General features: G+C 32.3%; 1 protein-coding gene across 1 annotated transcript in view; it reads right to left on the bottom strand.

Moving 5' to 3' along the window:
* LOC130440858 (ras-GEF domain-containing family member 1B-like) overlaps window positions 1-12838 on the bottom strand; it is a 551095-nt gene that overhangs the window by 333528 nt on the left and 204729 nt on the right. The window contains exon 2 of the mRNA XM_056774235.1: window positions 9475-9588. Within this exon, the coding sequence (XP_056630213.1) occupies window positions 9475-9588 (114 nt within the window). The remainder of the gene's footprint in view (window positions 1-9474; window positions 9589-12838) is intronic.

Below are 12838 nucleotides of genomic sequence, written 5' to 3'. Positions count from 1 at the left end.
TTGCCTTCCGGCCTGGAGAAGACCTAGCGGGAGAGTATAATGTGATCTAATCGAGAAGAATAATGGATGACAAACACTAATTGGTTCGTTCAAATACACAGACGGTGGTTTCAGAGTACAGTTGCCAAATCCTATGAGGACAAGGGGATTCTCTCTAAAATTACAAAAAACCTGGGAAGGTCTATACTTAATCAAGAAAAGGATCAATGATGTCATCTATCGAATAAGCAAAATCCCCAATGGAAAAGCGAAAGTAGTCTACCAAAATCGACTAGCGCCGTTCGAAGGAGGAAGAAGTGAACCATATTCTAGAAGAGTCGTACCCTGCCTTTGAAAAATTTATGGATGCGTACGAAGGTACTGGGACAGTTAAATATAGAGTCATATAGAACAACAACGAGATTTTTTCTCTCTGCCGGAAAATTATTCGCTTGCTAGCAACATTCCGACCCGAAAGAAATTTGCGTGATTAAAATAACTTGAAGAGTAAATCCCAGGAGCTGGCAGGATACTGATACTCAAACACAAATCGTTGTACATCTTCTTCCTGGTAACTTCCTGGTAAAAAACTGGCTATAATCAAGATTGCGAATAACCAGTTGGATTGGCGAGTTACCAGGAGCATTGTAGAGGTGATAATCCAGGATACCGGCGTCCACACCCCGTCATCAGCGCCTACTGAAAGCGGTGCCTTTAATATGACCGGAAAGTGCAGGAATGGACCCTGTTGTTGATTTAAACATTCAGTATCGGCTGTACCTGTACATAAGTTCCAGGAGGCACTTCCTTCCAAGGAGGGGCTAATGTTACCAGCTAGCTAGAGATTCAGGCTGTTTAATTTTATAGAATCGAAAATTCGGTGAACGCGCCCGGTACAAATTTGGAAATAAACGGAAGCCTTTGATATTGTTTCTTATGAGGCGGTTTATTTATATGTTTTTTATAGAATCAATTTCTAGAAAGGCCTGCTTGTTTGCTAACTATCTAGTACAGATTTATCGAGAATTTTTTGTATATAAATAGCCGTTACTTTATCAGCCAGAAAGTCAGTAAATAATTGAATGTTATAGTGAACTGATCGAAATAGTAAAAAGTAAAGATTCAAATAGTTAAGTGTCAGTGGATAATTATTATAAATAGCGGGCAGTTTAGTTTTTAGTGCATAGTTATATTTTCTAGTGTAAGTATTTGAGTCAATTAATTAAGTGAGAAACATCATTTGTATAAAATCACCCCACTGTGTCAATAGTTTGAATAAATGAGATAAACATTCAATAGTTTATGGAATATATCTTTCCATCAAATATTCATGTAGATGAAAGCGTAATCAGCATTAGGAAATTGTGAAAGGAGATTAGCCAAACCTCTATATATGAGTTGATAGATAAAAAAGTCGTCGTCTTTGTTCCATTTTATTGATTGACAATATCACTCCTATCCAACTTTCCATATTATAAAATTTCAATCAAAAGGGTTAATAATGGAACTTTTCAACTGATTTTCATTCATTTTTCTTCCTGGGGTATAAATAAAAGTTATTATGTCAATACGAAAATTGATTTTCCCGGCGAAAACCTAGGCATTCAGCTTTATCGATTATTTTCCAGTTCTAGCCAGTTTTTCAGCAAATCAATGCATGATTATATGTTTGTATCGGTTGCCAAGCTACCATTTCGTGGTTTAAATAGCTGATGCGGAAGCATTTTCTTTGTTGCTTTCTTCTTTTTCTAACTTTAATGCGGTATAGCAATTTCAGGAAAGCGCTATCAGTTATTCAGATTTTTATCGGCAAGTTTCGTGTAGAATTTTTTTAATGTCCTCAACACGTGCGTATCGCCTACTTTTTATATATACAGAGTGGTCTACCTGTCTACTGTGACCTGATTCAAAGTTATTCTGTAAAATTATTACACTGCTACTCAACTTAAATTAACTTGAAAGATTTTAACATAAAGATGCACTATTCACAGAGAAAATTCCAATTTCAGAGTTCTTTTAATAAAGCAGCTTCCTTTACTCTATGTCAACAAAACTTTGTCTCAACTTGATAACGATTTAGTAGAAAACTCCAATATAATTTTGTAATCAGTAGGTAGGGGCTCATTTTCGAGAATTTTGTATTAGGCACAGCATATCAGAAGAATTTTGGAGTTATGTATTCAAAAATTGTGTGTTTGGATGTTTTTAAGTTATATAAGGGCCAGAAAGATAAATATAGTGGAAAATTGCTAGAAGAGGACAACGAGTTCCAATCTGAAATCTAGAAAGTTATGAGATTCAGCTTCCAAAATTACATGTACTCTTTAATTCAAGAGTCGCAAAGTTTGGTTATTATTTTCCTACTGCAATACCTATGGTTAATTTGAAGTTGCAAAATATGCGCCAAACCCTTTGAGGGCAGGTGGAAGAGTCTAACATTTTGGTAAGTGGCTTATAGTCATGGTTTTAGAATTGATAACGCAACCTAGCAAAAAAGTAAGCAATTGTTAAATGTTTAACTTGGTATTAATATTTAATAAGGAAATCATGGTAGAGTGTGTATCTTATGCAAATTATCAAAAAAACTAATTGTTGATAACTTGTACCGCCACTTTATCATTCAGTTTATCTTAAGCCTTTTTCATTTCTTTTCTCCACATTTTCTGACGAGCCTCCGATGAATCTTGGTCTTTTTTACCAAGTTGTTGTTGTTGTTGTTGTTGTTCCAGTTGTTCTTGACTTGCCTCTAACTTTTCTTAACCTTTTTTCATTTTTCGTTTTCATTTTCTTTTTTATTCCTGCGTCATCTTTAAAAATCCTATATTTTAGCTCGATTACTTACTACTGGCAAAAATTAAAAAAAAACAAAATGATTGTATTCCTTTTTGATGTTTCATTAATCGATGAAGTGAAAAATTTGGTATCTAGTCTAGTTTTTAGATAAAATATTCTATAATTTTCTCGAAAACTTGTTATTTTCCTTTTTTTCAATGTTCAATCGATCAGTGGAGCCTGAAATTCGGTATCTCTTCTGATTTCCACATAGAATATTCTAGAACTTTCGGAATCACTTATTAATTAACTTCTTTCAGTATATAATCCAAATAAAATTTTCCAATACCTTCTTAAATTGTCCAGTCGGAGCTTCACAACATTATCTTACTACTGACACCAACTTGTAACGTTTGTTAATATAACATTTAATTTCAGTACTACAGTACTACGATCTTCTATGAGTTTCCAAAAAAGCAATCATGTCTTGGTAATAAAAAAGTTGGGAAACATGCAGAAAGACCCAATGAAACAATTTTTCTAATTTTACCAACTTGTAATAAAAGGCCATTTCATTAAATAGAGATGAGAGAGTTACTGATTCGTTCACTGGACACTGTTTGTTGAATTACCACTTGAAGAACATCAGAGAAACTCTCGACAATTCCTATCGTTTTTACAAAAAACCAAAAGAAAAAGTGGAACACTTCATCAGTAAGGCAGTATTTACATTCAAGCTTTTTAAAGCCAGAAGGTATAAGCCCCAGACAGGTAGCTCACGTTCCAAAATCGTTACTATCGAAATGGTGAGCAGACCGGAGTACACAGAAGATCAATAAGTAAAGTGCAAATGCCAATTAATTACTTCTGGTGAGAGTAAATTTTGAGCAAAAAATACTTCAAAAACGACTTACATCTTTTTAATAGAATAATAATTACCATTTCTCTCTCAGAAGTATTATGTTTTGCTTGTAACAGAAAGAAATAGGTAAAATTAAATCCTTGTTTTGTCACAGTTTTTCTGTTGATTTGATTGTAACTGATGAAAATTTTTACTTCTTTCAAAGTTTTCTATATGTTCGCTATCGATATATTATGAAACGTAAAATACATAAGGTATTTGATAAAATTATAAATTGTAAGAGACGTAAACAGATTTGAGATGTAAAATGTATTTTTGACAGAGTTGGACATAACGGTATTAATCTATAGATCAATTACAATATGTATAATGTATGTGATGCGCTACATAACTTTTGGTATCAGTGCAGTTCTGCGAAAAAATGGAATTTTTGTTAGATATAAAAATGAACTGTCAGTAATTAACGGAAAAATTTTTATAAAATTTACTTACTCATTTCCACATTTAAATATTTCATGCTGACAGGTTGATTCAATATTCCTATTATTTATTACACTTATCATATTTAAGAATAAAATAGGAGGAAGACCTAAAATTGCAGGAAAAAGGCTTTAGAGAGGGTGTAGCCCTATTACGCTATATTCATAATAAAATAGATAGTAGAAGAGATTACTAAATTCAACAAATTGGCACTTATGTCCTATGTGCAATTGCTAGAGAAAATCGCAAAAATAATATAATTTGTTTATTTATTTTACAAATAATAAACTTTTTTTCGCATCAATCATGTTTGTTATTTGCGATGGAATTGGTAATATAATCACAAATTGTTAATTAAAGACGTATTTAACGGATACATATAGATATTATCCACGTCGCAATTCTTTCCTAGTAGGGTTTTCATGTCATTTGGAAAATTACACTCTTGCCTTTGCGACGCGTATAATGTACATTCTAAAAGTATATGTCTTACAGTAAGTTCTTGGTTACAATTTGCATACATAGGTTTGTTACTTCAACATAGAAAATATTCGAGCGTAATTTTAGTGTGACCTATTCTTAGTCTAGTTCCTATTACTTATTATTCCTATTTTTGTTAATTTTGTTAACTGTAAATATTTCTCTATTACATCAGCTCCCAAATTATTGGAACTTACATCAAAAGAAGCTTAAAATACAAATTGTTGAAACAATAGGTCTCATTTCCTTCCCAGGTTTGTGAATTTTAGAAAGGCAATAGAGCTTTGACATTGTTGGATTACTTACGAATAACTTATACCTGAGTGTACCGGTGACAAGGTTCTTACAATTTTTAAGTGTTTCTTTCACATTTGTGATCATTTTATTCAGCGGATTTCTTGAGATTTTAGTGTATGGTCCTGTTTTAATTAAGTTGTCCATTGTCTCGAAATAATCCTTCCTGTCCATTATAACAACCTTGTTACCTTTATCTGCTTTCCTCCTCAACCTCATGACAGTATTCAGGTGTCTTTTTACTCTTAGCAGATATATTTTTCAAAATTTGATTTCTGCACGCCTTCTAGATGATATTCCTAGCGTCTTGAGGAAGATACTGAATGGAACTTTCAAAATATCCAATCAATTCGTTGAGATCGCCATCGTCTGTAACAGCGAAACCCAAACCCTTATTCAATTACTCCATCTCTTTTCTGTCAAACCTTTGGTTAGAAAGAATTTCCACAATGTTGATTGGCTACAAAGAAATTTTGTGCTGCGGATTAAGCTTCTGCAATTTCTTACTTACAACAGACATCTTCTTCTTAAATGTTGAATCAATGATCATCAGATTTTAGTTTAGTCCCTGGAGACGATAACTTGGTTATCCAAACGCGCGTCAGACAGTGTAATTGTGAGTCACAAAGTTGCACGTGTTATTATACTCAAATGATTTTAGCAGATTGATATAATTGGTGGAAAACGCACGCGATATAGTTTATATAATGACCACTACACAAGATGATAACTTGGTTATCGAAACGCGCGTCACACAGTGTAATTGTGAGTGTTGGTGTAGTGGCAGTGTTAAGCGAGTATTTAGGATGAATATCACCAACAATTCCAAAAATTCCAAATTAACAACCACACATAATCAATAGTAAAGTTGGATAATTTGATGTTTCATAAAATAAAACCAAAATGGATATATATATTAATCTGTAACTAGGTGGGTATAAGTTCCAGAAAGATGAAAATATAATAGGACAGGTATCACATTTACTTAGAACTTGAAATAATTAGTAAAAGAAATTATACGAAACAAATAAGCAATGAGAGTAAGTGGTTGCTTAAGAGAAGTTATACAAAAAAATAAATTCGTGACAAAAGAAAGCAAAGTGAAAGTATGTAATGCAATAATACGACCTTTGTTAACATATACAGCAGAAACAAGGGCAGACACAAACTAAAAACGAACACAGAATTGTTAATAAGCAAATGACAAGCCATATATCAGAAAAGCAACTAGAAGATCCTTAAAATAACAGAAACCGAAAAAAAGTCAACAATATTCAAATAGATAATAGTTTTCACCAATGAATGTGAAAGAGTTCTATGCAATCATAATCTTATTGCATTTAACTTTATGATGAATTGTTCCCAATTGTGCTTAGAGGAAATCAGAACAATAACAATATTTAGTAGTTGACACAGTTGGAACTCTGAATAATATAAATATTTTGTTTTAAAAATCACTCGCTATAGAAGTGATTCATATTTCAAATGGAAAAGCAATCACCCTGAACAGAGTTATTTTAAAAAATTTTCCGAATGTAGATTATTACGAATATCGTAAAAAGTTACAATTCCATGCAGAATGTCAACACAAGTAATAAAATTAATAACTGCTATAAATACACGCAAAGAACTGTAATTAGAAAACGAACATATGCACTGATTATGCAAAGAAATATGTGAAACATATTTTGGGTATGAGAGTTGAGTTGCATATTTGAGAAGGAAAATAATTATAATTCGTTTAACGATGGGTTAAGTTAAATATGTCTTAATTTGAGATAATGTAAAATAACTTGCATGCGTGTTACCTCGTTATACTGATTTGATTCCTAAGAAAGTGGTAACAATATTTTTTCTCGGTTGCATGTATTGCTATTTAAAACTGTGAATAAATATGAAAGTTGGCTGAATTAGTGATTATAACTTCTATTCTTAACGTAACAAAAACTATTAACTATTGTTATTCGATGTGCAAAAAATGATAAAGTTTCATAATTCAATCTTCAGAAAGAACTGATAATTGAGAATAAATATCAGTGATACTAGTGATACGCAAAACAAATACTAAGACTGTATATTTTTGGTTTTCCTGTATGATACGATTGATACGTGTTCTTGGACTTAGGACGTAGTTCTTAAGCTTGTAAATGTAATACTTATAACTATATGGATACTTATAAACCTATATTCTACTAAATATTTTTGCAAAGGTCATAGATAAATTCTAAAAAGGTTGCAAAACTTTGTAGATAAACACAAAATTATACCTCCAAGCAATATGAGTTCAGAGACAGTCACAGTACGACTGCTAAGATAATAAGAGTCTTTAATTTCATTAGAGAAGGCTTACAGGACAAAAAAATTAAGTCATGGTCGAAATTCACATACTAAAATCTTTCGTATTGATCGAAGATTCAATTAATAAATTGATAAATTTGAATGTACCAAATTATTCAATAAGAATTCTATATTCCTATTGGATTAATAGGAGATTTTGCTTTAAAAATAACGAGAGCATGGTGGACCCATACCCCATTAATGCTGGAGTACCGCAAGGGTCAGTTTTATCACCTTTGTTGTATTCCCTTTTCACATATGCCCTACCCACTTCCCAACAAATTCTAACAGCCATGTACGCTGATAACATTTGTTTTGTGTCATCGGCAAAAAATCCTAACCATTCATTGCAAAAAATCCTAACCATTCATTGAAAAATATCCAAACACACCTTAACATCAAAATTTTACCATATTTCAGAAACAATAAACTAGCTGTAAATGCCTCAAAAACAGAGTACCTGCTACTCAGAAGTATAGCTGGGAAAAACAGCTCATTGCAATTGCAGCTTCACACCAACGAACAAACCATATTTCTAGTAATACCTAGGGTACATTGTGCCTGGAAATATAAATGACTTTACCCTCTAATTTGCAAACACAGTAAATTCTCTACACAAAACAAACTTCTACTTTACAAACATGTCATAAGGATAATTTTAACATACGCAGCCCCAGTTATTACACAGGAACCAAACATAATTTCCACTCCCTGCAGGTGGTACAAAACAAGTTTCACCACTTACTTAGTATGACTATAAAACATTCATGCTATCCAAAACTTTCACGTGCCTACATGATATAACCCCACTGTCAAAGACTTCATAACAAAAATCTCAACAAATTTCTACAATTATTGTTTGCCAAAAGATTTTCGTGCAAAAATATCCACTACAGTAGGTTTAGCTTCTACATGGTTCGCTAATCAAATAGTTTAGTTGTGAAATTTCAAATTAAATACCCCAATCATCATAAATTAAAATTGTAATTAACGTCAACTGGGTTGACTTCTCAAAAACTACAACCTCGATCGATATTTGAAACCCTGTTTTCAGCTGCTTTTTAGGGATGACTCAGTCTAAAGATTATGAAAGTCACAATGATATACCGGTGACAAAGTTATTGTAAACGAATTAAATCATTGGATCAGGTATTCACAGTTCATCTACAGATACACGCAATTCATCCAAGGATCGTCAGAACACCATTCAAAAACACATGTATAAGTTTTAGATGATTCTTATAAAATAAAACAATGAATAAAAATGACTTTCTTATAACAATATTAATGACGAAACATACATGAACAGCAATTTGGGAAAGATATTTAAATGTATTATAAAACTCATTCAAAAAATTATTATGATTCCTTCCGTCGAATATTTATGACCTCTTTTTGTACATCCCAAGAGAAACAGATATCATTATCAAAATTATAGTATAGTTTTTTTGCCGAAATACAACATAATGATAATGATCAGATCACAATGATAGATCTTCCAGATTTTCTTTAAAAAAAACTCCAGCAGATATTTTTATTAAGAAAACCTGGAAGATCTCCCTACCAGTGTATCCTTTGTATAACTGAGTAAATAAGGAGTATGGTAATTGGTTCTAGAGTAAGTAGCGATTATATGTAAATAAAATTTTCTTCTCAATTCAAATATTATTCCTAAATCTTGTATCAGTTACTCTTTATCTATGACTTGCACAACCTTCAGTTCAATTAACTTTTTGCAAGAGCGGAATCAAGACCAGTCCCGCTCATTAGTAATAGTACAATTTTGAAACTTCATCATCAACTAAATTTTTCTCTTTAGTATATTTTCTTAAAATTAAGATATCGAAATATCTTGTAACAACGAATCACACTTTCCCACATGAAAAATTACTACTGAAGCCTAGCTTTATATAACATTAATATAACGAGTGTATTTATTCGGTAAATTTACTAGGTGGGTTTCACTTAAAATTTCAAGATGTCGGTTACACCATTTGGCAACCACCTCGAAAGATTAAAAATATTTTTAAGTGTTCTTTTTACTTCTTTGCTAATAAAATTTTTCACCGCAAATCTTAACAAGTTCTAGTAGCAAATAATTCATACACTTATTTAAAATATTTATTAAAAACCTTATAAGAAGCGTCTGGAGAGTCAATAGTTTCTTAAAGCGTGTCATATCTATAATATATAATCATATGTCCCAACTAAATATTTTTTGTATACTCAAAATTTGCATTTATGCTAATGATAGAAAATATTGAACTTACTTCTAGCTGTACTCCAAATAAGTCCCGTGATCTCTCAGGTTTATTTCTTAAATCAACATTTTCTTGAGAAACCACTTCAACCAGCGTTGGAACAACGTTCTCAATAGGGCTCATCTGAAATAAAAGAAATTAATTATATTCCATTCACCACAAACTATGAATGATATACAGTGCTTTTCAGATAAAAGTATCCACCTTTAATAACTTTTGTAATACTGGTATTTAGAAAAAATCCAAAAACACGTCAATTTATGTTGAAAGGGGCAAGCATTATGGCTTATTTAAACTTACTGGAAAAGCCACCCCCTCACCCCTAGCAGCATCCCCTTTATTTTTTTAAATTACTTGTCATATTTTTTATGTAAAATTTGGATACTCCTCTTTGAGCTGATTTCAAAAATGTATAATACTTGTAGGTTAAAGTGGTTAGTTTATGAGATAAACAATTTTTCTTTTAAGACCACAAATTTTACTTATTATTTACTTTCACCTTATTTGCCTGTACTAAAATGGGTTGTATAACAGTTCAAACTCTTTAATCTTTTTAACTGTGCTATTTATTATGAAGTTACAATAAGTGTTCAAAATGAGTACCATTCACTTCCATACAATGGTATAATCTATTTTGAAATGCCTCTCTGACATTGCTTAATACGGCTGGATTTAATTGTCGACATTCATTTTCTATCCTCTCTCGTAAATCATCCAGAGATTCTGGTTGGGTAGCATAAACTTTTGTTTTTAAATACCCCCATAAAAAGAAGTCTAGGGGTGTTAAATCCGGTGACCTAGGTGGCCACTCCATCATCTGCCCCCTTCTACCTATCCAACGAGCGGGGAATGTTTCGTTTAAAAATTGTCGGACAGGCATAGCATAGTGTGGGGGAGCTCCGTCTTGTTGAAATACCAGTAAATCTTCGGAAAGGTTATCATCATTTTCTATTATTGTTGTAATACGTGGGTCAACCCCTTCCCTGAGTAACTCAAGATATGATTCACCATTTAAATTTTCGTTGATGAAGAAAGGTCCGACAATGTGGTCACCTAGGATACCACACCAAACGTTTAACTTTTGGGGATGTTGTGTATGGAACTCACGCATAATATGTGGATCACTTTCAGCCCAATATCTATAATTATGCCTACTTACTAAGCCATTTATTGACCATGAGCATTCATCAGAAAAGCAAATATTGTTTAACAATTGTGGATTGTTATTGATAATTTGCGTCATTGGTTCGCAAAACTCTAGACGACGATCAAAATCATCTTTATTCAACTCGTGCACCAACTTAACTGTATGGGTGGTACTTGAATTTATGTAGAACTCGGAAAACTGTAGAAGATGAAACACCGATCGCTCTACTTATTGTTGACAACGATTGGGGTTGTTGAGCCTCTAAGCTGACTTGCCCTAAAATTGCCACTTGGATTGCTTCGTTATTTACGAGTCCCTCTCGCTTATGCACTTTATTGTAAACAGACCCTGTTGTGGTAAATTTCTCCATCAGTTGAATTACATACTTATGAGTTGCATGTCTTCCGTCATGTAATTCGTTAAATATTCTAGCAGCAGCTCTTGCACAATTATTATTTTGGTAGTATAAACCTACAATTTCAATTCTTTCTTGCAAAGAGTAAACCATTTCAGAGAAACAAAATAAATAATGTATCAAATTACACTATCAATAGTGACTACAATTCTAGTTGACAATGTCAAACTTTAATAAAAAGTAGAGTTTTTTGTTGTTTGGATTTTTTAAGTAGAATAAACAGCACAGTTAACAAGATTAAAGAGTTTGAACTGTTGTACAACCCATTTTAGTACAGGCAAATAAGGTGAAAGTAAATAATAAGTAAAATTTGTGGTCTTAAAAGAAAAATTGTTTATCTCATTAACTAACCACTTTAACCTACAAGTATTATACATTTTTGAAATCAGCTCAAAGAGGAGTATCCAAATTTTACATAAAAAATATGACAAGTAATTTAAAAAAATAAAGGGGATGCTGCTAGGGGTGAGGGGGTGGCTTTTCCAGTAAGTTTAAATAAGCCATAATGCTTGCCCCTTCCAACATAAATTGACGTGTTTTTGGATTTTTTCTAAATACCAGTATTACAAAAGTTATTAAAGGTGGATACTTTTATCTGAAAAGCACTGTATATTTGTTCCGTTTGCCATTTACGTAATGGACAAGTTTACAAGGTAGTTAGATGGGAAAGTTTCCATTATTAGTTTGAACTTAAAACGAAATAAATGTGAAGAAACATGGTATTTATGGAACAATATTTGCCTTATTTAATTATATTAAAGTATTCCGCACTCTCTATTTCGCTCAATAAAGAGTAGATAGAAGATGGAGATTGTTTTTTACACTCTTCTCTTCTTTCGTATCACCAGTCTATCGCAACCATATTTCATTTTATTACCAAACAACCTATGCGTTTGAAATATTTAATGAGCACTTCTTAATATTACTGTACATTGCCTTTAATAGAGAATGTATCAATATCTATCTATATCTTTTAGTTATCCTCACCAGGTTCAAATTATTTCATTCCTGAATTAAACCAAATGTTTATTTAATGAAGATGTTGCTTGAGAAAATAAATAACCCTCGTATTCTGGATGAAGTATCGCACCTACAAGTCTTCGACAGTTTTAATTGGGAAGATTAATAGTATTGGTAAATGAATTTCATTCATATGATCCGCAAATTTTTAAATAGTTTTTGATGACGGTTTCAATAGGAGGAGTGAGATTGTGAAACATTGATCATTGACGGTAGGAAAACAACCGAAATATTTTGTGCAATATATGCATATATTTAATTTATTTATGGAATTCTTTTACTGTGCGCGAGCTAGGAAGAAACATATTAGGCATTTCAAAAAGTGCGGTACATCGCATAGTAACTGCAAATTTGGATATGAAAAAGCTGCACGCAAGATGGTTACCGCGTTTGCTCGCAACGTAACAAAAACAACGACGTGAAGATGTTTCCATCGACTGTTTGGCAATATTTCACATATATAAAACCGAATTTTTGCGCCGTTTCACAACCATGGATGAAACGTGACTCCATTATTTCACATCCTAAACAAAAAAATAATCAAAACGATTGACTGAAAAGGGAGAACCGGCTCCAAAGAAGGCAAAGATAGTTCCATCCATCTGCTAGCCAAGTTTTTTGGGATGCGTGTGGGATAATTCTCATTGACTATCTTGAAAATAAAACTACCAAAGGTAAGTATAATGCGAACTTATTACAACGTTTTAGCCAATGAATCAAGCAAAAACGGTCGCATTTGGGAAAGAAAAAAGTGATATTTCATCAAGACAATGTTTCCAGACTTCGCATGG

The sequence above is a fragment of the Diorhabda sublineata genome, chromosome 2 (assembly GCF_026230105.1).
Source record: "Diorhabda sublineata isolate icDioSubl1.1 chromosome 2, icDioSubl1.1, whole genome shotgun sequence".
Lineage (NCBI taxonomy): Eukaryota > Metazoa > Arthropoda > Insecta > Coleoptera > Chrysomelidae > Diorhabda > Diorhabda sublineata.
The sequence above is the reverse complement of the archived record's forward strand: the minus strand, read 5'-3'. Positions and strand labels throughout refer to the sequence as shown.